Below are 25,149 nucleotides of genomic sequence, written 5' to 3'. Positions count from 1 at the left end.
TCTCATCATCACCCCTGGACAGGAGATTTCTAATTTTTGCAATATTCCCCAGATGAAAAAAGGAAATTCTAGATTTCCATTAAAGATGATAAATACAGAATTCAAGCAGAAATAGATTTAGTGTTTTATGAGGTAAAGAGAAAAGTCATCTAAGAGTCTTCGTTGAAATCATAGACAAATAACTATTTTAATAAAAACTTATTAAATAATCAATGTATGTAGACATTAGTATTTTTATGCAGAATGATTACTGATAAAAGTAGGTCAGTAATGACAATGTAAAAGATGTTCGCTCAAACCTGAAAGAATTTTATCCACTATACCTTTTATTTAAAAAGCACAGATGTTTAAATATATGCGTCTATTTGTTAGCTAAGGCTGTGGGAAAGTATAGTTTGTCTTTACTTAGAAAATATGGATGTTTTGCTCGTTAATTTTCCTGTTGGAACAGTGGAGATTGACACTGAGGTTCTGGTGCCTATCCGCTTTCGGCCACCCTTTGGTGTACATTGGTTATTGCCTGGCCAGCCTTATAAAAATGTTCTGGCTACGCCTCTGAAGATCGACACTAAGCATATGAGTAATCAGTTAAGTTTGCTTCTGATGGTTAACGATAACATTTAAAGGTTTTCATTATGAATGTAAAAATGGTTAAAAATTGCGTTTCAAGTGCAAAAACAGCAACTATTATAGGAGATGAATATCATTTCTAACATTAGATAAACCATTTTGGTCTGTATTTCTGTGTCTCCTACATTTTAGAGTGTTTATCACCATTGCACTGCTAATTTTATGTTCTGAGATCTATAGGTTACCATGTATATTTACCAGAAGTACATAAAACCTGAGGCAGACTGCAGTTTGCATATAATCTGAAGCGTATCCTGTTTTCTTAGCTGATACGGTGGTGTTTGTGGTTCCTTTCTTAGCACAGCACTTATACCTTCTATAATAGAATTCTATATCTTAACTCACTGTAATCAAAAATAATGAGCTCTGATTAGTTGATTTATTTCAATACTCCATTTGGTATTGCCCAAAACCTTGTCTCTGATGAAGCTTTTCTAATTAACCCCTTTCTCCTTACATTGTGATCAGTTGCTGTATCCAGATTATGTTAAGAACAATTCGATTTTTTGGTTTATATTATAAATATGTTATATTTATGTCCTGAGAATTAAGAGACGTATATGACCACTAATTCAGCAAAGAGCTATTTAAATCAAAGCATAAAATTCTAGAAATGTAGTTATTGACAGATCATTAGTGGCACTGTATTTCCAATTAAAATATTTTTATATAGAATTATATTTCTACTTAATATGACTGAAACAAAAGTTACTAGTTAATAACTTAGCTGAGATATTTAAAAGGACTAAGAAGTCTAAAGTAAACCTGTGATTAGTGATTCATAAATCAATGAATCTGCAGGTTAGGGAATTTTGTTGTCGTTATTAAATGCATCAAAACTGAAATCTCCTTTTTCTATTCAGTAAATTCTTTTTCAAAAGGCGTGCTCCTTTACAGTCATTGTTTATAATTTAGTAACATTTAAATCAAGATTAGTATCAGTTGCATAGAGGGTTGTTTTAATCCTCGCCCTTATCTGTTGGTAAAACTTCTATGTTTAAATGTGCAGCACACTTCTGGTTGATGTTTAAGTGCAAAATAAAAAATATAAGTAAAATTCTTTGTTTGTTGTCGACCTGAAAAGTGCAGTAAAAAGTGGTTGTCTTTGTCTTTCTGCTTTTAATAAAAAGAAGTGCAATGGTTTCAAAGTTAATTAACTCATTTATTTCCCTTCTTTAATTTTTCCGCCTTTAGCCGTGCTAAGGATGTGGTGGCTGCAGCTCGGCCGCCTGTCCGCTTCTTCTCTGCCGAGGCCCCGGTAGTGGACCTCTACTTGGGTCAGCTAGACCAGGTGAGAATCACAGAAACGTTGTGGGATGAGGAAGGCTGAAAACAAAAATTCACTTTATCACCTTTGACTTTACCCTGTGGGTCGATATAAGATGACAGCACAAACACTAAACAAGGTATGAATCTGAAGACAACAAAAAGCCTGGAGGTCTAAATACTAATATCTATTTTTGGGAACAAGTATCAGATGCAAATGATAACAAGCCAGGTTTTGGTATGCCCAAACCACTTAATTAGATTAGATTAGATTAGATTAGATTCAACTTTATTGTCATTTCGCAGGTACAGGTACAAGGCAACGAAATGCAGTTTAGGTCTAACCAGAAGTGCAATAGCAGCAAGTGCAGGATAAATTATGTTTCCATAAATACAGGACATGGGTTTCTACTGAATAAATATAGAGATGAATACCATTATAAACAGAATTTTACTAATAGATTTGTCCTATGAATATAATATATAACTAGTGTTATGAACTAAATTTACAGCTGGATATGTACCGAATATAATATACAAGTGGATATTACTATAAAAAGCCATATACAGATGGCTTTTACTATAAAATGAATAAATCAAGTTTGGACAGAAGCTATCTAAATTAAAGTGCAGTGGGAGGTAATTGCATATTACAGTTAATGTACGGTATTGCAAATGTATATGTAAACAATTGGTACTGTATACAAGCAGCATCCAGAGGAAACTCAAATTCATACATTATTTTCTGCAGGTGGAACGCCTTCGGAGCATGGCTGAGGTGTCTCTTATTTTCTTTTACGCTCCTTGGTGTGCCCACTCCATGGCTGCCCGGCAGGAAGTGCAGCAGGTTGCTAAGAAACTGGCCAAACAGGTAATGGAGTTGAAGAGAAAACTGATTCCACCACCACTACGCTGCAGGAGCATTTTAATGGGGAAACAGCTACAGACAGGCTGCTTAAACAACAGCTCCTATTTTATTTTCTATATATTTATTATCTATTATTTGGGGGTTTCCCCTTGTTTTTTGGGGATTATTGCTAGATGGGATTATCTAAATGGGGAGGTTTATTTATTTTTATTTTTTTACCTTTATATAAAGGTACTTCCTGCAGGATTTTTTTTCTTTCTGATTCAAATGTAAAGGTTTTATTTTGATCTTCTAATTTAGAATTTATTATTCTCAATCTCCTCTAATTCTGTAATTTCTAAAATTTGATTGCTGTATGAAACATTTTAGCTTTAATGTAAGTTACATGGCTATGGAGTCATGCAAGATATTGATACTACATTTACAGTCATCAGCATAACTAAAATAATGTTAGTTAATAGAGGATTTAAGGACAGTGTAAAATACATTTATTTCATGACCCCATGCAAGTGTGTAAAGGTTTCGACGTCATCTTGTGCACCCTGCCATATCCAAGCATGACTTGATATTTTTGTCAAATCCACATTGGTAGTAAAATAGTGCTCTGTCTCTTGTCAAACCAACCATTTTACCACATTAAGGAGTTGCATTAAGCATTGATGATGAATGGTGATGTGTTTGCTTGTAGAAATTTAAAACAATATGTCTGAAAGCATCCCTTTTATTTTCTTTTTTAAACCTGCTCATGTAAACAGATCAACTTATCTATCCAGTCAAAGACTTTCCACTGAGCTAACCAAGCAATTATTGGTTAAAAATGCAAATGAGGTTTCTGTTATTCCATTTAATTTGACTTGATCACCTTTATAGTGACTTAGACACCATACAATTTGCAATACTAAAAATAAAAATTGTACATTTTGTGAAAAAAACAAAAACAAAAAAAAAAGTTCAGTGCTAAAGCTAATTTTGCAGGGTGTTTTGGTGAACTTTGGCTGAGAATATTTGAATATTTAATTTGCTCTAGTTTCATTTGTGCAGCTTTACTGGTTTCTGTGTTGCAGGTGCAGTTTGTGGCTGTTAACTGCTGGTGGAGTCAGGGGAGATGCAGGAGGCAGAACCGTTTCTATCACTACCCCATCATCCATCTGTTTTATAGAAGGTAAAGAGGAAAAGCGGAAATAAAACAAAAACCAGAAGAAATAAAGAGCTCTCTTTGTCTGTCAGTGAATGTAGCAGGCGGTTATTGATTTGATGCTCATTCCCACACATTCAAATATTCAGGGTTACTGCTTCCAACTCTGTGTTGTTTTTTTTAACATGGCTTTTACTTTTAAAAGAGTGTAATTTAAGAGGTTCAGTTTCATTTTTTTTAGTTGGCAAAAGTAGGATTCAAATTTACTTACCTTATTGCTATGAAATCACCTTAAAAGCTAAATTCTAATACACTGCAAAAACAATCTGGAAATGAGTAAAACATTATTAAATTAAATGTTTTTGTCCTTAATTTGAGTATGTAAATAAGGTGATTTGCCAATAGAATGACTAGTTTACTCTTAAAATAAAATGATTAGATAACATGCACCTGAAATAACACAATGCAATAGTTTCTTTTCTTATTTTAATGTAAATTGTCTTGCTCCTTTGTCAACGTGTCTCACTTACCTCCTCAGTTCAAGAAAAAATGCACTTATTTTAAGAAAAATTACTTATTTAGATTACAATTTTTTTGCAGTGTAGCTATCACAATGGATGTGTACAATCATGGAATCACAAAGGAAGACTGGATGAATCGCTCCCTGCTTGTCAATAGTATATTTGACCAGTCGGAGGGATTCTTGACTGTCTGACCAGGCAAGATGTAGCTTTTAGCAGCTGAGATTTACAGAGAGAGGTCGATGAATATAAATACACTTTAATGTTGATGTCACCTTTTCTGTAGTGATGTTTTGATTACATTATTTTCCTATAGCTGACCTTGAGCTCTGCAGATGCAAATGATTCAGATTGTTTTATTGGTACATTAGTGGAGGTGGCGCTGCTAAGATGGAGTACTGTAATGGTCATTGGAAGCATCGTCGTAAACTTTTTCAGAATTTTATGAACTTTTTTTGTCATTCCACTGTCACAAGTACTGAGCAAGAAATGAACTCTCTGCGTTTAACCCATCCTTGGGGAGCAGTGGGCTGCCATTGTGTGGCACCCAGGGAGCAGTGTGGGGTCAAGGGTCTTGCTCAGGGACCCAGAGTGGCAGTCTGTGGTAGTAGGGCTTGAACTCAGAGCCTCGGGACTCCTAACGCAATGCCCTACAGCCACTAGGGTGACTTACCACCTCATCTAGCCAGCCGCTTAAACGTTACGTAAATATTGCTTATTTGTTACCAGTTAGCCTTGCCAAGATGAATTGAAGCTATCTGTTTTTCTGTATATATATACTTTTTACAGCTGAGTAGTTTGGTGATGTATTTCCTGTTTGTGTCACTGCAGGTTTGGACCAATAGAGTACAGAGGTCCCTTTGTGGCTCCGTATATTGAAAGCTTTACTCTCAGAGTGATCACACCACTAACTTACCTCCCAACCAGAGCACACCTGGAAGACTTCCTGTCCTACCATGAGGTATTCTATGGTTTAAGGCTATTAAATGGAGACTTGAATGAACAAAAGGTTGCCTGCTGATTGTCTCTAGAAACTGAGGAGCTTTAAGGATGGTTTTAACTATCATATTCAACCTCCTGTTTGGCTGCTTACATTCTGCTCTCTGTTCTCTAACCTATTTGCAGCCTGGTGTTGTGGGATTCTTCCAGTTTAACTCCTCTCCACAGCCGCCTGGGTATATCACCTATCTGTCCTCTGCCCTGCAGGCTCTAAGAAGAGGTAAGAAATAAACCCACTGTTTTATGATGATACTGTTTTCCCTATATTTCTTTGAGTTTTTTTTTTGGTACAGTCATATAGGAAGAGATTAGATTGTGATGGTCGGTACTGTAAAGGGAAAAATTAGGTGGACTATAGGATCAATAAACCCTAGATTTATTTTTTCCCTGCTGTCTGATAGGATTTTGTCAGGCTTCAGCTGTAGGACAGATCGCCTCTATTCAGATTCTTGAATACTTTAGGATTCTGAGGAGTTTGGGGCTAATCATTATTATTCGATTTCTCAGCTTATTTGGTTATGGAATCGAATGAAAAAGTGAAATATAGATACTGTAAAACATGCCATTTGTGGAAAGTGTAATGGCTCAGCATTTATTAAGCACACTGCACCAAATAGCTTTACCCGCTTCAGTTTCTGAAGCGCTTTACAAAAGTATAAAATTTGTTGTCGAAGAAATATTTTTTTTCTTTTTTTCTTTTTTTTTACATTTATGCCATTTACAGTTCATTTAAAATGAATGTACAATAAAAAAAATTGTGTTAAACGTTTGTTTAAAGGTGTGTTAAATTAGTGATAGCATCTCTTTAAATTCATCTTTCGATTATTCGATGCATTATTTAATTGCTAAAACAATCAATAACTGCAGCCCTAGATTACTTAATTATTAATCTCACATGGGAGAAATGTATCTTTCCATTTAACCCATCTTTGGGGAGCAGTGGGCTGCCATTGTGTGGCGCCTGGAAAGCGGGGTGGGGTTAAGGGTTTTTCCCAGAGATCCAGAGTGGAGGCTGTGGGGATCAAACCGGGTACTTGCAACCTTCTCAGAGCACAACCGTACTGCTCTAACCCACTAGGCCAACACTTCCCTGTATAAGAATTAGCCCAGATGATCACTCCTCTACCACCGTACCTGACATCTGTTACAAGCTGCTTATGCTAATTTGCTGTTTTTGGTTTTCTGTAGAAATGACTCTGTGTGCATCTTTGATATATATTTCCTTTTTTAGCCTCTTTGTTCTAAAAGTCTTGCGGGTTACTTTAGATGGAATTTGGCAAATCTAATTTCTTCTTTTTCATCTCCTTGCATTGCTTTCTCTTTTTTATACCCTACATGTTTCTTATTACAAACTTCTTCCAATAGCAACCGAAAGAGGGAAAAAAAACAAAAAAACAGAAGGAGGTGAAAGAAACAGGCCTTGAAAGGCAAAACATATCAGATATTTACCAAAGCGAAAATTTAAGACATATTATATTATCAAACGGGCTGCACTGTGGGTAGCACTGCTGCCTTGCAGCAATAAGGTTCCTGGTTCGTTTCCTGGCCCTGGGTCTTTCTGCATGGAGTTTGCATGTTCTCCCTGAGCATGCCTGGGTTCTTTCCTGGTACTCCGGCTTCCTCCTACAGCCAAAAAACACGACTGTTCGATTTATTGGTGTGTGTGTGTGTGTGTGTGTGTGTGCGTGAATGGTTGTCTGTGTTGCCCTGTGATAGTCTGGCTCGTGCATTGACAGCTGGAGAGAAGCACCAGCACCCCTCGCGACCCCAGCAGGGATAAACGTGAAGGAAAATGGATAAATGGATGGATTATTAAACATGTTTCTAGTTTTATCAGAAAGCCTCACATTTTCTTTCTTCTGTCAAGAAAAACTTCTCCTTCAAACATCCATGCCTCTTGCTTCCTCCTTTGCCGATTTAATAATAAACAAATTAGTTTTCCATATAACTTTGTGTTCTCAGGTAATAGTTTTACTTTGTATATTTTATCTTGCAGATTTCCATGGCATTGTGAGGTTTGGAGTTGTGACGAGCAAAAACGTAGCAGAGACCATCTCAGTTGGAGAGGATGAAACGGTCTACCTGCACAGAAAGTTTAACTCCTCTTTGGTAGGCAGCATCACCGGCCCAACTAAATATTTAAATCAGAAAAACTAGAATGTTATAAAATGGAAATTACACTTTTGCTTTGTTTTTTTTCTTAAGACTTTTCCAAGAAATAAGCGAAACTTCACATCAGATGCTATCTGCAGTTGGGTGTTTGAACACTACCAGACGGCCCTTCGGTGGCTGCATCCGCCAGGAACCAAGTCCCGCATGCTGGAAGAGGAGTTGATGAAAGGCCCCGCGCTGCTTCTGTTCATGCCACACAACCCTCTGCAGTCTGAGCCAAGTGCTGTACTACAGCAGGTGATCACTCCTACACCACATGGCGTCATTAAGCATTTATTTGTTCTTTGAAATGAACATGTTTCACTAACTGTGGCCCAGAGGGTAGCCGTCTTGCCAGATTCCAGGTTCCTGTTGCTACATGTCGATGTGTCCACTTAAGGATGTAAACAAACGATTGACTAACTATTACTAACTGTTGATTAATGTTTTAGATTAGATTAGAACTTCATCCATCTGATTAATTGGTAACATCTGCTTTTCTAGTAATGTCACTGTCATCCACTACAGCTGTTTATCATATGCAGAGCCTATCATATGCACTGGTTATTGCAAAATGCCAGCGCAAAGGGCTTCTCAAGCAGAAACATGAATCGATCCAGTGTGGTCCGGAAAATTTCAATAGTTTCATGACAAAAATGAGGCAGAATGGACTTTATGTGGTTCTGTTTGTAAATATAATATATCTTATAAATAGGTCTGAACAAAATTTCTGTGCTTTGTTTGGAAGTTTAGGATTTGATTATAGAAATATTAGATTTCATAAAAAAAAAGGAGAGCGATATATCAGTTAGAATCCAAGTCATTGAAAGAAATGGTTAAAGGCCTGAACACACGGAATCCGATTTTCTGTCCGATCAGACAGAAAATCATGTCGGACGAGCGCTTATGAAAGTTAACAGGAATGATCACATCTGACATATTTTTACGAAAGGGGGCTGCGTAGGTCCAACTGAGATAGACCCCAGGTCTATTTTAGTCAGGCTACACAGCAATTCAGCTGCAATTTCATGGGTCTGACAGGAAGAGAGACACGTTTACAAAGTAAAAGGCATCCGCTTTGAGGGAAATTATAAAATAAAATCTTTTAATTGCATGGGAAAACTGTCGCAACTCCCAGAGTTTAATCATGTGTAAGGCATTTTCTTTTTTTATTCGGTCATTATTTAATACAGCTGGCACAATGGATTGTTAAAATATGGTTATGCACTTTTTTAGGTCAGGATTAAAAAAAAAATACTACCCCTTTATCCCTTGTTTCAAAAGAAAACTCAGTTTTTTAAGAAAATGCTCATCAATTAATCATGTGTAAGCCTATGTGCCACAGGATTCAGTGTTCGGTTACCTTACGTTTTATTTTGAATAATTTTTACCTTTGGCAAAACTTGGCTTCTCCTTTAGCAGTTTGTCGTAATCCCTCCACTGAGTCATTGTTGACATCTTTCTATGAGAACCTGTTCAGATCAGCTCATTAGAAATTGTTGTTAGATTCTAAGCAAATTAGTAAAATATTGTGTTTTTCTCTTTATTTTCTTTAGTTTGCAGACATCGCAGTGCGTTATCATTCCTGCGACCGCTCCAGCTCAGATGACCACTTCCCCTCTTTAACCTCACTGTGCTGCCAGTCCGTCCTCCTCCCAGAGTCCAGGACTAATATTTGTGAGGTTTGCCTCAGACTGTCCGGGCCGAGCCTCCCCAACCTCTCAACGCTCTGCTCATTTCCTTCAGTTTCACAAGGAAACACATATGGGAATCATATTAGACACTGCTGCCTTCACCAGCTACCTTCTCCCATTTCCATAAAAACTTCAGAGGGCTGTAGTTACTTTGTGAACAGCTACAGTCCCTTTACCCAGTTCAGTGCCTGCTGTAAAACAGTAGAACCTCAGCTTAATGAATCTAAAGCCAAAGAGGAGCTTACCTCTCCTCCTGCTCCCTCCATCGCTCCATCCCTCGCTCCCCAGCTGGAGGACGACGGCATCACAGGGCTTCAATGTCGAACTAACAGGACTCTCAGGTTTTATGTGCTGGATGTTGGTCTCAGCTGGCCTCTGGCAGCGAGGCTTGGAGCTTCCAGCTACAGCAACTCGTCTCAACACAAAGAGGCATCCACCGAAGGCGGCAGGAACTGTGATGGGTCGTTTGTAGCAATCGTGAACCTGAAGGATGAGGTTCATTACGTCCTACAACGCAGCCCAGCAGCTACATTGACAGAGTCTTTGGGTAAGGCTAGTTATTAGTAAAACATCAGATGGAACTTTTTGTAGAAAATATCCACAAACTAGGACTTGGCTCAAGAAAGTTAAGGTTGAATGAAATATCTTTTTTTGTTTTCCACTTCATTTGTTATTCTAAATCAGAAGAAAATTAACAATTTTGACTGAAATCCAACAATGTTCATCTTAACCAAAATGTGTCGACCACACACCTGATTGGTGTTTATTGACCAGAACCACTGCTTTTTTATTAACAGTTATAGCTGCAAGTTTAACTTTAACTTGCTGAGCATCGAACTAATTTTCACGTTTTTTTTTTTTTTTTCGTGTTTAGCTCAAAACAAACAAATGGTTCAGTGCATTCAAATATTTTAAGAGGGTTAAGATTAATAGAATATTCTTGTAGGACGTCGGCACTGTATGTTTTCAAAGCACAGCCATGCATACATTTTCATAAAACAATTAATCGAAATAATTGTGATTATTAGATTCGATTATTGAAATCATCAGCTACTAATTAAGTAATCAATTAATCCTTACCTGGAGTATAGAGACTCTAAAATATGCCTTTAGCTGACAGAGTGACCTAGAGCAGCAATTATAACAAAATTGTAAAATAAATAAATAAATAAATGCTTTGCATTTAAGATTAAAATAATGTTTTTCTGCCAGTCAATATGCTCTATCCACAACTCCTAAATTGGAAAAAATGTTTTAATTTCTTTAAAAAATCTTTAAGAAAAATTTTGCTATCAGAATATGAATTGAGAAAATAATCAACAAAGTAATCGATTTGCAAAATAATCATTAGTTGCAGCACTAATTTATTGTCCTGTCTAGAAGAAAAGGAGAAACCAATGTGTGACGTCTGAGACCCTTTGCTATCTTAAGTCGGTACCAAGGCTCAAAAACTTGACTAATGTTCTTTTTTTAGCCCTTTTTTTTTGCTACCGTTTTTTTTTTTTTTTTTTTTTTTTTTTTTTTTTTTTTAAGCTTGAATCTAAGAAATGTAACACCAAGCAGAAGCTGTAACACATTAGGATCCCGCAGCAGCTAACCTCCTTTTCATGTGACTTCAACCTGCTTTTCCTACTATTATTGGCTAAAGTAAATATTTCTGTTTTGGACCTGTCACAATTGATGTAAAAAAAAGTTGTAAGTGTTGTAGGTGAACTAACAGGATGATCTGTTCCTACCTCACCTCTCCACAATTAATTTGGTTGACAGTGAGAGAAGCAGTCCTAAATAAACAGGAGTTAGAGATTAAATTAAGGACATTTATTTATGAAATTCTAGTCAGTTTATTTAAATAGCACAAATTCACAACAAATATAATCTCAAGGCATTTTACACACACAATTCAATCAAATCGTCCAGTCAGATTGGTTCAAATTTTCTATCTAATGAAAACCAGCTGATTGCATCGACTCATTGACTCAAATGCAATCCCTCACACCAAGCATGCTTGTAGCGACAGTGGAGAGGAAAAACTCCCTTTTAACAACAAGAAACCTCCAGCAGAAATGTGTATATCCATGAGACGGCACAAAAACCTGCCTCTTTCCCTAAAAATGTTCAGAAACAGTCTGAAGCATTCACCTCATCTTTTATAAGATACAGAGTTTACTCCTGAGTCTGTTTCTCAAAATACACACCTTGACCAACCTGGAATAATCCTCTGAATCTGAACCTTTTATTTATCATCACAAGTATCTTAGAGCCAGAGGGAGAATGTTATTGTTCTCTGTCTGCAGCTGCGAACAACAGTAGCTGACCCTATAAGCGCAGCTTAGACCAGAGCGATCCCTCAAGCTGATAACTGATAGCTCTTTTCATTAATGGGGTTTGTTGCTGCAATAGATACAGATATTTTTAGCAAACATTAACTTGCTGCTCATTCCATTATATTCTTGAAACATTGTTCTAATGATCTTCAAACATAAGCATACAGCTTCCAGCCTCTATTGGTTTGGACTCAGATTTGTCTGTTTATTTTTCATTTTACGAGGGTTACATCATAAGGCAATATAACTGTGGGCTTATCAATACATTTCCTCTTGTTTAAGGCTATAAAAAAAGATTTTTTACACCTTTTTATTCTATATTTACACGTTCAATTTTTCACCTAGCACCTGACCTTAAATCGGGTTGTTTTAGTTTTGTTTTTATTATTATTTATTTTTATTTTTTTTCACCCTAATCCCAAATGTGTATCTTTCAACAGAGGCGTTCATCAGGAACTTCAGCTCGCCCCACAGCCATCTGCAGAGATATTTGGTTGGAGACGTGGACAGGAAGAAAGGTGGAGATCATGCTGGGCATTTGGAAAAGGAGAAGAAATCTAAGAACCTCCTTATCACAGAGTTGACCACTTCCTCTTTCATGTCATCAGTAATGGACCAGGAAAAGGTGAATAAAATACCTCTGTTTACATCTACACCGCATATTTCTGATGAATGATTTTTTTCTACATGCATCAGAAAATAAAGCTGAAATAACTCAAATCTGGCTAGCTATTAGATATTTTAGAGGGATACGTTTGAAAATTGATTTGGGGATGAAATTACCTAGATGAGGTCTATCTGTTGCTCCATCAGTGATCCATATATTAACTATCTATTGGTTTGCCCCTTATCTAGCCGTCCATCTGCCTTTTCTTTCTCGAGTCTCCATATTTAAATTTATCACCACATTAGAAATTCTTCCCATCAATTCATGGTTGATTCTCGTTTTTTAATTAAATCCGCTGTCATACATCAGTAATATTCTGTAATCTTTTTAAATAACAAATATGCAGGAGCTTTGCTAATAGTTCATCAATATTGACTGGAATATGTTGAGATGATTTTTTAGTTTATAGTACAACAATGTGACAAACTCTAAGTATGAAGAGACTTAAGGCTTTGCAATGCGGCACTATAACTGCAATAACTAATGTGCAATCACTATTTAACTGCCTGTGCAATAATCTGTTAAATCTGTTAATCTGTCTCTTATTTAAATCTGTTAAATAAGAGACTTCAGCTGTTATATATTTATATGTGGACACATTGCACATAATACCCCCCATGCACCTTTTCCTCCTTTTAGCACCTTCTTTTTGACCATTTAGCCAATGTGAAAAGTGAATTTCTCCACTATGAGATCAATAAAGTCTATCGTAACTGTTGCAATCTATACAAAGGGAGGCTCTTTTTCAGCTTTCAGTCGTGTTTTGAATGGAGAACAGAAGTTTGATCATCTCAGAGCTTCCAGGTAATGTGGGTTGGCTCTTTCCTAACAGGATGTGCTGCTGTTCTACTACACTCAGTGGTGCGGGTTCTGCTCCGTCCTCAACCACGTCCTCATCCAGCTGGCCCGACTGCTGCAAGGAAACGGCACTGTCACTGTTGCAAGGTGCAGTTTCTGCAACGCCGTTTTGTTTTGTGCTTGATTCCCTTTCAGTGGTGATGTCAGATGTTCTGGAAGGTCTCTGTTTTTTCTTCAGGGTCAATGTTGCTCGTAATGATCTTCCCTGGGAGTTCATGGTGGATCATGTCCCTTCAATCCTGCTGTTCCCTAAATACAGGTGAGAATATTTACAGCTTTGCACACAATTTTGCCCGTATTTATTGGCAAAAAAAGTTTGAATTTCAGTGCAGTTTACAGTCAGAGTGGGGGAGCTGATATAGTCTTTGTTTTAAATTTTTTTGTAATTAATCTCAGATTCATTTGATCATTCACAAAATGTTCTGTAATTTTCATCATTTTCTTTTCTTAGAGAAACATTTTTTTCCCTTTCCTAGGACAGAAATGGAAAAATAAATACATTAGCATAATTGAATGAAATTGTAAAGCTATAAGGAAAGAAATTTCCGCCTGTTTTATAGGGTTGCTAAGCAGCCTGGAACAGTCTGGACTTCAATGTCAATGATTTCCAGGGTGGGAAAAATATAGAATGAGATATTTGTATGGAAGTAATGTTCCTTATCACACTGTTATGTCCTTCCTTCCTTCATATTCCATGTCATTTTTATTTGGATTTCCTCCCATCACCTTTCATTTCTTCTTTAAGTCCTGTTTCCTACCCTCCTTCCTTACTCTTGCTTTCTTATGCCCAAACCTGCTTTTTTCCCCTCCTATGTTTAATTTTTCCAGGTTTCATATTTAATCACTGCTCGTTATAGGAATATCCACCATAAATTCAGATCACTTTTATTTTTTAGTTGTAATTTCGATTGATTATGACATTGTCACTTATTTTTTTATTTTATACCTTCATGTTGTTTGCAACAATTAACCTGTAGAGGGATTAGCACATGGAAATCAGCCTGTGGTTTACAGCTGCTGGTGAATGATAATGGGGATGAGAGCGTTGGAAGGCCTTACGTAAACATATCACCAGATTGATTGACAATTAGGAGGACCACTTATTTTGATGATCCACACAGAAAAAGAGTGTCCTCCACTATAACTTTAACATTGGTAACATCTGTCCAGTTAATATTCTTCCTCTAGGCCCTGTGGTTCATTCAGTATTTCAGTCTCACTGGCAGCTGTTCCCCACAAAGCCAGGCTCTTAGCTGGTTTTAAATAAGATATAACTTGCCAAGAGAGGTCTAAAAAGTTTGAGATGTGCTCCTGGTGTTTTTTTTTTTTTTTTGCTGTTCCTTTGTTCATTGCATTGTTTGATCTTTCAGAAGAATTTGGGATAATAACTCGGGTTGACTGGAAGCTTTACTTAATATTTTCCAGCTGTGAACAGTCTTATTTTCTGTTGTAGGATATTTTTTATTTATTTATGTATTTGGAAACATTGCACAGATCCTTGAGCAGCAATAGTTTTGTTCTTCTCTGGGATTTTTGATGATGGTCTTCCACCCTTGCATTGTGTGAACAAACTTCTTCTACCAACAAAGCTGCTTTTACACACCTGTTTATGATGCTTTATATATGAGCACATGGCTACCACTTCCTCTGTTCATTCAAATTAAGGTCATATCAGTTTTTCCACTCAGCTGTTAAAATTTGACTATTTTATTAAATAAATAAGGACATTTTGTGGGTGTTTTTTGGTACACTTAAGATACATTTTTGCTCTTTGTAACTTGACTAAATCCCAGTAATAAAGCACACTTTTTTTATGTTGAATTCTATTAGTTATTGTTGCAGTTCTACATAATTTTTCCCCTTTCTTTAAGGAAACATCTTAGTGTGAAGTATCCAGAGGACCTTCCCATCACGCTGCCAAACCTTCTCCGCTTCATCCTGCAGCACTCTGACTCGCTGCATCATCCCAACAGATCCTCCTCAGGAACGCAGGGATCTAGACCCGGCTCCATCCTCCAGTCAGAATTCCTGGCTCTCCAGCGTGAAGTCCAAGCACTGCATCACGCCCGCAAACGTCTCTCACAGCAGCTGGCAGAGCTGTGGCGTAAGAACAGACAGCTGAAGTTTGACATGCGCAGCGTTGAGCAAAATCTGGAGAAGGAGATGCAGGAGAAAAGCCGGCAGCTCGCCGAGGCGCACAGGAGGCTACAGGAACTGGCAGACACTTCTGAGACGCTGCTGAATGAGAACGTGCTGCTCAAAGTCCTGCTGAGGGCCCTTAAGGATAGGACAGAGCCTAGAGGAGAGGCAGAGGCGGAGAAAGAAGAGACAGTACAGGAAAAAAAACAGGTTTCCTGAGTTCAACTCTGCAGGGATGACGGACGGGAAGAGGAACCTAGAAAATGAAGGACTGGGGATGGAGAGGGGAAAAAGCAAGCTGTGATTAGACTTAAGATGCAGAGAATGATTTCACCTGGAAAGAGGACGTCACATTTGCTGTTAACTCTGAGACTAATTGGACTTTTAAAAAGGAGACAAAGATGGAAGGAGTTTCACTAAGTGCTTTGAATCCAGCCACTCGTTGAAACACACTAGTTCAGGAATTCAGTACAAGATTTGCTTCTGAATATTCTTTCTCAGCCAAATGCATCACTTTTGATTCCTGTGAACTTTAAGGATAGTCCCATAGTTCAACACTAATAAAGAGGGAATAAAAAAAACGATTGAAGCCAACAAGTTTGGCTCAGGTGGAAAATAATTCACCTCAGGCTGGCTGCTTCCTGTCATCTTTCACAATAAAAGCCATGCAATTAAACAAATACCGTTATTTTATTAAAGAAGCTACCATATCTCTTTATGTGAACTGAGAAATGGAGGATATTGCTTAAGTCTTTGAGATAAATCTACTGAATGAAGGATCTAATTTACACCGCGATCCCAAGTGTCAGATATAAGATGTTTTCTTGTTTTGGTTGTGCATTTTTCAGTTTTTTTTTTGTTTTTGTTTTTTTGAGGAAATATTTTCCTAAAATCCTGATAAACGCGTAAAAAAAATATTTTTCACAAGTTGTTTTCCAAATTTTTTAGTATGTGTGTCGATCAAAGCAGTCGCAATAATCAAGGCAGATAAGATGCTTCCATGTTTTTATCCAATCAGTTGGACGTTTTCCTAATGACCTGAATGAACCTGCAGATTTTTGTATTTTTTTTAACTCGGATCTCTGCAAAACTTTGTGTAACAAGAACCATTATGTGACATTTTTTCTTCCTTTTTAAGAATGCTTTTAAGCAAAGTGCTCCCTCAGTGAGCTTAACAGCATTTATGTCTGTTTTTTTTTTTATTACTCAGCTTGAAGGGGATATAATGAGGGGGTTTGTTTAAAAACTGATTTATTTTTACAAAAACATTTTAAGTCACTGAGATATTTCTATTTAACATTCAGGGTTTCAGAATGCTGCAGTTGTTTACATGTGAAATATTGCACCAATTTTTACTGATTAAACATCTTTCTGTCTTTTTGATGGTCTTGTTTTAATTTACATCAAGCATCATTAAACATGGTTTCCCTCCCCAGCCCAGTAAAATCAACATGGTCTCATTTCAATCTAATTGCAAAGTCATAACAGATTTTTTTTATAGTTTTAAATCCACAAAAGATGACTTAAAAAAAAAAAAAACATCCCAGGAAATAGGAGTTAACTGCCTTCATTTGCCCTGTAGTTTTATAGGAGAATCAGAACAGGCATGTAGCACACTTCCTCTAAAAAAAAAAAAAAGCACCTCACAAATAGGTCCTCTGGTAAAATTTTGACATAATCTAGAATCACTTTCATATAAAGTTACTGGTAAAAAAAAAAAGAACTCCTATAAGGTGAGACTCTGTTAGAATAGAATTGAATAGAAAATCCCTTTATTGTCCAAATATGGGGAAACTTTTACAGCAGCAAAAGGTTCTTGCTGAAGTGGTCACACAAATGTCGACCTTAAAAAAAGTGTAGAAAAATAAGACATTTTTTACAATATAAATAGGTGCATCTGGAGAATAAATCATATTACAGCTGTGGACATTTTTACAGTATTGGACATGTAGAAATAGCAGCAAAACCAAAGACGTGCAAAAATGACAGCAGCACGTTGTTTAGGTGACTAAGACAGAAACAGCATCTTTTATTGCTAAACAAAATGTTGTGGCAGCTGGTGTCCTAATACAACCCTATCCTGATTCATAGGTTTATAGCAGGGCTCGTCTCATGAAATTTGCAAAGTGGAGGAATAAATTTCTCATTTCTGAAATGCAAATATATTTCCATTATATGCAACCTTAAAATGCAATCAATACAGCATCTTGTAAAATGTCTCACATTCTGACGAATGAATAAAAAGACTGTTAGTGACAGGAAATACAGAAGATTGTGATCTTAGGGACTTAACCTTTACGTGGGGCACATGCTGGTTGGTCCAAAAAGCTGCTTGCAAGAGTTACAGGTGCTTAATTAAGGAAATCTCTGTACTGTGGAATAAAAGATCATCAGTCTAATCTGTTTTATGGCCTTTTTTTTTTTTTTTGCATTCGTCAGAATCAAGAAGCGTTTACATCTGTATAGTTATGTTTAAAGTGAGTCTTTTGGGAGTTTCTTAATGCTCTTTTGTTAGAATTATGCACTTGTGTTTAATCACATGAAATACAATAGAAGTTGTGGTTGCAATGCAGTAAAATAAAAAACACTGTTAGTGACAAAGGTTATGCTGTTGGAACACTGCTCTGCTCAGAGGAGAACTGAATTCCACGGCTAATTTGGATGAACAGGAACATGTGCTGCTAATTCCAGACTGAATATAGCAGCTTCTGTCTTCTCCAAGGGTCACAAGTCTATCAGAAAGAGAAACCTTTATCTGCTATCACACTAAGTGGATATTTTATTTAAAAAAAAAAAAACTTTTTGTTTTGTTTTTTCTGTCGACGAATAAAAGCCATGCTGCTATACAAACCATATTTATTGTTTAGATGTAGATCAGCCAGAGGAAACATTATGATAAAAATGTTGAGTCCAGTGCTGTTTATACTCTTTCGGAGCATCTCATGACTCCAATGAGGAGGAGGTGTTTCCCTGCAGAGCAGCATCTTTCTGGGATTATTGGCCAGTCTAAAGCCAAACTCATCCATCTCAGACTGTAAGTAGTAGTTCAGAATCCCTTTTTACGATTTTGATTTTGTGTCACTTGGATTTATTTATTTATGGGATCCATTTAATATAAAATGACCTTGAATCTGTTTCCTAATGGAGGCTGACAAATATTCTACAAAATAGTACTGCTGTACAATTATGGGGCTGTTTTTAACATGTTTTAATGGAGAAATACAGTTTATATTGTATTTTTATTTCTAAAATCATGTTTTTTTTCATTTCATTATAAATAATATGGATTTTGTGCTGTACCTGTTTTTACAGGAAAAATGTCTAACATACAAGTAGCTGTTGGTGAGTTAATAACATCATTTTTTTATGTTTCAAAAATGAATTTTTTCCCCCCTATCGCTCTTTTCTTTAAATCCCTTGTTCTCTGCAGCAACAGTTGGCCCTTTAGGAGACAATCCAGTTCAGATTGCCTGCCCAAAGTGCCACCAGACGGTCCTCTCCAAGGTGGAATATTCCTCTGGATTACTCACCTACCTCTTCTGTGGAGGACTCTTTCTCTGCGGGTAATGTGTGCGGGAGAGTTTTTTGAATAATAATTTTGCAGTAGTTAAGATAAATGTCTGAGTAGGTTAGCAAAAAAAAGAAAAAAATTCATAGTTCAAAATTTTTTGCACAAAGGAAGCAAAGAAATTAATTACCAATATTGATACTTTTGCTTTGTCAAGCTCCATGCATATAATCGTTCGTATTTCAAACCTAAATTCACAAAAAAAAACCAATGATGCTTATAAAATCAAAGCAATGTTACCTTTTAAAAAAGATCCTCAACTCATCTCCTATAAATGTAAGATTAAATTTAAGATACTATCACAAAAGGTTTCTTTAGTTTGATCAGCGAAAATGAAGAGCGTAAAGAATTAACCAGATGAAGTGTTGCTGTTTAACTTTTTATAACGCAGGTGTGGACAAAGTTATATTAAACGTCATAAGCTTTTTTGAAAACACTAGGTTTTCCTATAAAAGTGATGCCAACCCTTTTTTAAAAACGGAAAGTTTTAATTTCTTTTGTTGTGTGAATTTGAAAGCAAAGTTTTATTCGCTTATTATTGATCTTGTTTATTCATTAATGCCTATGATTTGTTTAGGGGTCCTTTAAGTCATGCCAATTTCTGATGCCTTCTCCTGTAAAAGGGTTAGGAATATCAAGGCTTTATTTAAATTCTGTGCTACTTTTCTTTTTATACCAAACATTATTGTTGATGGTCAAAGTCTGATCCCCCCTATGAAAACTTTTTATAAGCACCCTGATTTATTGATTACAAATAAGCACATCTGAGGACATTTCTCTGCTGGTGAGGAGTGATAGCCCATCAGCTTAATTACCCACCAATAATAACTAATTCAGGTCTAATTAAAAGGTGGTTTATTTTATGCATTGAGTTTAGTAGGTGGTTCTGAATATATATCTATTTTGTTCTCCAGTTTTGTTTTAGGTTGCTGCCTCATCCCGTTCTGTGTGGACCGTCTGAAAGATGCCAAGCACACCTGCCCAACCTGCAAGACTGTCCTGGGAGTGTATAAACGCCTATAACCAAATCTGCAGCTATAAGCTGTCGGATAGGTTAAATGCAACCTGATCTGAAAAAAAAGCAAAAATATTTTTTAATTAAATAAGAATTGTATTAATTTCTAAATTCCTATTCCTTGTAATGAATGAGGGTGTACTAAATGTGTGCTGCAGTTTCACCACTAGATGTCATCTGAGCCCAAAAAATTGAGTTGTACCTGTTCATAGAAACATTAAAAAAAATGTTTAATTTAACTGAAGAAATTAAACAACGATATTGATACATCTTTTCAATCTTTTGAGAACAAGTAAACTGGGCAAAATAAATGCTTTTCAAATATTTGTATTTCATTATTGATCTAAAAAGTGAACCTTAATAAAAGACACTGGATTTATTGGAAAATACAGACATTTGCATTGTTTTAACCTGTCCAAAACACATGACCTCACAGATAAGTGTTTGCATTAAACAGATATTTATTAGTCAGTATAAGTTTTATCCTTCAATTTTTACAGAAGCAAAATGTAACAGGTTACAGAAAAGAAGCTAAATCAATGATTTTATTTTAAGTGTTCACAGAGCCAACCTTTACATGATGAATCATAAACAAAATTAATACCAGTAATAAAAAGTACATCTTTTATTAAATAAACCAATAGAAGAGGGGTTAAAATAGAGAATTTGATAATCATAAGCACAATATTGGCACATATTCTTGTTCAATAGATACACCGCCTGACATTTTCATTAAGACATATCGTAGATAAAAGTCCCTTTGATCCAGTTATTGATTTTTAGCCTACAGTGTGTTCATAGTGAGCAGCCATGCGTTCCCTCAGATCTGCTGGGAAGAGATGAGCAGTCCCAGGAAAACCAGGAAGGTGAAGCAAGCAACGTCTCCTTGCATCCGGACTCCAGCAGCTAAAACAGAAACAGGTTTTAGAGGCTGAGAACGAGTGCAAACCAGTCATTTTAAGCAGAACACATCACATGTAATATTTGGTGTTAGCTGCGAGCAAAGTTGCTGTGCCGTTGTGTGATAGCTATAAAACATTTCAACAAACAGCTGGTCAGTTTGTCTAATATTTGAGCTGTTTTTAGTTTGTGTATTCCTGAAAGGGGTGTATGATTTTACAAAAGATGAGTGATCTCATACTGTAGGTAAGTATGCTTAAAGCAGTTTAGAAATCTGCTGCAACAAAAGTGTGTATTTTCAGTTCACTTTTATGGACCAGACAGGAACCATACCAATAGGAAGAATGCTGTAAGATATGCAGCCTCTGGAAAAATGCTACGAGAACAGTGTAATCCACGCTCAATGCTAAAGATGAGTAGGAAACTGCCACCCTGACATTAACCCTTTAGGGCAATCAAAAAAAAATCCAATTTATAAGAAATTGCACATCAACCCTAAGCTTAAATATTCAGAATTGCCGGCTCGTGCATAGAGGTTGGTTACAGCTGCAGTATTCAACAGTTAATTTTGATATCTCTATCTCATTAAAGTTTAATCTCCATTCAAGCTGTTGCCTTTTACTCACAAGCCACTGCTTCCTATTTTACTACGTGTGCTGATGTGTTTCAAAATGATTGAAATCTGAGTCTAAATCTTCAATAGGACTCACCTGTGGTAGTTGTGGTAGGTGTTGTGGTAGCTGTGGTAGTTGTTGTGGTTTGGACATTTAGGCCATCTTTTGTGACAGACTGTGTAGTAGCCTTGGTGGTTTGGGAGTTGGTTGTTGGGTCCGCTCTACCTCCCACAAGGTTTATTCCCAGCTTGTCCAGGTCTGACTGTAATTGATTTGTGATCCAGCTTCTTACTACTGGATTGTTTTCAAAGCTCTTCAGATCTGCCAGGTTGTCACCAACCAGTCCTTTAACTTGCTCAACAGTCAGACTCTACGAAGGGCAAAAGGAGATCAACTTTTACACTCAATCACAATGAACCAAGCAAAATAAAGGTTTAATGGGAAATTATGTTTAAAAGCTGGATGACACTGACCTGTACAACCTCCTCATCCAGGTTAACAAAGGTCCGAAGGTCCATATTGACGTTAGAGCCGGACAAACTTTGGATATACTCAGAAGGTGCACCCCCTGAAGGACCAAAGAAAAGTATGTTTCCCTAACGCTTTTTTTTTTTTCCAAGAGAAAGATTTATATTTATTGTTGGAGGTATGTGTGTGTTTGTGTCTGTCTGCTCACCCAGGTATGGCTGTAAGAGCTGGAACACTGAAACAGAGTCTGAATTCCTCGAGGTTATGAACGCTTGTCTGGCAGTGTTGAAAAGGGCTCTTTGTTTTTCTGAGGTGCAGTTGGACACATCCAACCCTTCTGCGTCCCTGAGATAAAAAGGAAGAGAATCTTTAAAATGTGTCACTGAAACATGAATAAATCCATATAATATCAAGCTAAGGGTACGCTATAGGCCTACTACATCTGAGATCTGTTCTAGTGCTGTGCTTTTATGAGCAAAAATGTTCTAAAACTCTGGGATAATGCTTATCAGACATGAGCAACAACAGAGATGCAACAAAGTAATTGTTCTCCCAATGTTAAGTATCTCCAACAAGTCTCAAGTAGGGGTATGAAAGTTTGGATGCTCTACTTTTGTTTAGGCTGAGGTATAAATGTGATCACAGCAAAAAAATATAATACTATGGCAAGCTCTAGAAACGGAAGGAAGGAAGGAAGGAAGGAAGGAAGGAAGGAAGGAAGGAAGGAAGGAAGGAAGGAAGGAAGGAAGGAAGGAAGGAAATGAGTACTTACCTTATGTTCTGGCTGGAAATGTTTCTAAGAACCTCAATATCCAAAGAGCACAGGTTTTGTCCTCCGATGGCATTAAGCTCTGTGCTGCCAAGTTCATTGCCATTTACGCTCAGATACTTAGAGATAATAGCTCTGGCCTGAAGCAGAAACAGGCATTCATGTAAACAGCTAGGCAGGGAAGTGTCACATACAAGTACGAAACATTGAACTGTTTGCTCACCAAGCTTGGATCCAACTCTCCATTTGCTGTGTCCATCAAAGCTGCGAGCGTGTCAACTTGAGTGATTTCCCATGTACTGACCTCATCAGCTGAGGCAAATCGGGACGCCACGCCCAAGAGCTGAACCTGATCTTCAGGGATGTTGGTGGTGTAAGCCTGCAAGAATGTCGCAAAGATAAAAGATCATGAATAAGAAAAGTGAAAAATGTAAACATAGATAGTTTTGCTTGTGTCTGGATAATCAAAATACATTGTGAAGACATTGGTCTGATCATACAGATCCTGAATTTAATTTAGCCTAATCATATGTTTTGGAGAATATGACTAAAGTCCTTTAACCTAAATATTATAACTCTAATCTTATTGGGAGTAAAATAAAATCTTGCCAATAAGTCAACATTTCTGGTGAAACCCATATGGGAAAGACATGGGCTGAAATATATACCAGATGGGATTGTTGTCATGGTTTGGGCTCTATTTAAGTTTTATGTTTGATTTTTCAGTGGTTTTATTTCCATTTTGTTATTCTTGTTATTTTTGATTGTATTTGAGTTCTTAAGTATTTCTTCTGCTGATTAGTCTGGTCTTTGTTTCCCTCTCCCATATTTGCACCTCCTGCTCAGTCACTGTTGCTGTTTTTTGTCATTTCTTTGCCCCGTTGTTGTGAGTATTCCTGGTTTTCAGTATTTTTGGATTTTGTGGATTATGTATATTATGTATATTATTTTTGTTATCAAACCTGCAAGAAACCACTTCAGCTTCAGTCTCTGCGTTTCGGTCCTCTTCAAACCTCAACCTGACAATTGTCAGTTAGTTCCAATTTCAATTAAGTTTTTTTTTTTTATTATTCACTGTCAAGGTTTAGATCACATTAACTCTGAATAAAAGGTTGGATCAATATGTGTCATTAAGACTATTTTTTTATGGGATGGTGCTAAGACCCACAGAGGGAGGCCTAAAGGTTTGATTTGACTAAACTGGTTCTAATCAAGAAGTGCATTCTGAACCTGGACTCATTTAGTAACCATCCATCATATACTAACCCATTAATGACTCATATACTATATTTTGTGAGAAATATCCAGATGGAGCAACCTTTAAATGATTAGTCCCTTGATTGACCAACCTCAACAGACACTACCTCTGAATGTTAAATGATATAGATTTTTTTTTTAAACTAAACCTCCATAAAGCAACATTCATGCAGACATTGTTTTTCAAAGTCATGTCTTAATTTTCCTGCATGTCATGCATACTGAAACCGCTTCACATGCCGCTTACATTATTTATTTTCTGAAAGAATCTAGGTTCTCCCTAAAGATGACAGCTGTAAAAGAGAGATCATGCTGGTAGCTGTTGTTTCATGTCATCTGAATCTCACTAAAATACATCGCAAGAGATTAATGTAATGTAATGTAAACCTTTATTGTCCCACAATGAGGAAATTTGTTCTCTGCATTTTGACCCATCCCCTTAGGGAGCAGTGGGCTGCCATTGTGTGGCACCCGGGGAGCAATCAGGGGTTAAGGGTTTTGCTCAGAAACCCAGAGTGGAGGCTGTGGGGATCGAACTGTATACTTGCAACCTGCTCTAACAACTAGGCCAACACTCCCCATATATAAACTTATATCAAAACAAAGACAAATAAATCCCCTAAAATTGACTAAAGGTGAATTCAGAGACAATTTCTGGAGGATAGTATATGTAAATACCAGGTTATGACTCTTTAAATCAACAGGAAAAATGAAACACTAATGTATTCAAGAAAGTGTTAGATTATGAAATCATTGGATAATTTACAGTAAAGCAGAAATAAGTCATTTTTGAGTTACTAATGCCAGCAGCCTTATATTGGGCTGCTCTAAAGCTATTTGTCTTAAGGCGAGAGCCAGATTAGAGCTGGACACTACGACTGGGTCAGTGGCGTAGAAATAAGCAAGTTTCCACACCACAGTAGGAGGAGATGACCGACCATTTAACTGTCTATAAAAAACTGTTTACCATCATAGGAACTTAGGAAGAAGATATATTAACTTAAAAAAATTTGGCTCATTGCTGCTTCAATGGCAGCCTTCCATGACTTGGCAGCCTCATGATAGACTAAAATATGAATGCTGTTTTGTAGAAACCCCAGCTGAGAAAACCTATTTTCTGCTGCTAGAAATTGCTGTGTAACAAATCAAATATTGCCCATTTACATTAATGTAATTTTCACATCTTTAAATAAACCATGTCCTTTTGAAAATGCTACTCAACCAGGTCATGAATCTTGCTGCCTTCTACTCTCTATCAGGGGCGGATTTAGGAAATTTGGGGCCCTAGGCAAAGACAGGCAGGGGG

The 25,149-nt window shown here is 36.8% G+C and overlaps 3 protein-coding genes across 3 annotated transcripts in view; 2 read left to right on the top strand and 1 right to left on the bottom strand.

Moving 5' to 3' along the window:
- The window catches only part of txndc11 (thioredoxin domain containing 11), an 18,948-nt gene extending 2,296 nt beyond the window's left edge, over positions 1 to 16,652 (top strand). Inside the window, exons 2-13 of the mRNA XM_015394034.1 lie at positions 1,825 to 1,921; positions 2,648 to 2,767; positions 3,829 to 3,926; positions 5,252 to 5,381; positions 5,546 to 5,639; positions 7,416 to 7,528; positions 7,625 to 7,828; positions 9,127 to 9,811; positions 12,029 to 12,213; positions 13,088 to 13,200; positions 13,292 to 13,372; positions 14,985 to 16,652. Coding sequence (XP_015249520.1) covers positions 1,825 to 1,921; positions 2,648 to 2,767; positions 3,829 to 3,926; positions 5,252 to 5,381; positions 5,546 to 5,639; positions 7,416 to 7,528; positions 7,625 to 7,828; positions 9,127 to 9,811; positions 12,029 to 12,213; positions 13,088 to 13,200; positions 13,292 to 13,372; positions 14,985 to 15,471 — 2,407 coding nt within the window. The 3' untranslated portion in view covers positions 15,472 to 16,652. The remainder of the gene's footprint in view (positions 1 to 1,824; positions 1,922 to 2,647; positions 2,768 to 3,828; positions 3,927 to 5,251; positions 5,382 to 5,545; positions 5,640 to 7,415; positions 7,529 to 7,624; positions 7,829 to 9,126; positions 9,812 to 12,028; positions 12,214 to 13,087; positions 13,201 to 13,291; positions 13,373 to 14,984) is intronic.
- A 1,391-nt stretch (positions 16,653 to 18,043) lies between these two features.
- Positions 18,044 to 20,479, top strand: LOC107097044 (lipopolysaccharide-induced tumor necrosis factor-alpha factor homolog). Its single transcript, XM_015394013.1, has 4 exons — positions 18,044 to 18,286; positions 18,565 to 18,594; positions 18,683 to 18,815; positions 19,735 to 20,479. Exons 2-4 carry the CDS (start codon positions 18,570 to 18,572, stop codon positions 19,841 to 19,843), a joined length of 267 nt encoding a protein of 88 aa, XP_015249499.1. The 5' UTR covers positions 18,044 to 18,286; positions 18,565 to 18,569; the 3' UTR covers positions 19,844 to 20,479.
- A 153-nt stretch (positions 20,480 to 20,632) lies between these two features.
- On the bottom strand, positions 20,633 to 22,967 carry LOC107097043 (mesothelin-like protein). Its single transcript, XM_015394011.1, has 6 exons — positions 22,810 to 22,967; positions 22,590 to 22,726; positions 22,026 to 22,162; positions 21,823 to 21,917; positions 21,446 to 21,719; positions 20,633 to 20,741 (listed from the first exon to the last, which is right to left on the bottom strand). Exons 1-6 carry the CDS (start codon positions 22,843 to 22,845, stop codon positions 20,656 to 20,658), a joined length of 765 nt encoding a protein of 254 aa, XP_015249497.1. The 5' UTR covers positions 22,846 to 22,967; the 3' UTR covers positions 20,633 to 20,655.
- Between the last annotated feature and the right edge of the window lie 2,182 nt (positions 22,968 to 25,149).

This window comes from Cyprinodon variegatus, unplaced genomic scaffold (genome assembly GCF_000732505.1).
Source record: "Cyprinodon variegatus isolate N-32 unplaced genomic scaffold, C_variegatus-1.0 Scaffold667, whole genome shotgun sequence".
Classification (NCBI taxonomy): Eukaryota; Metazoa; Chordata; class Actinopteri; order Cyprinodontiformes; family Cyprinodontidae; genus Cyprinodon; species Cyprinodon variegatus.
The sequence above is the reverse complement of the archived record's forward strand: the minus strand, read 5'-3'. Positions and strand labels throughout refer to the sequence as shown.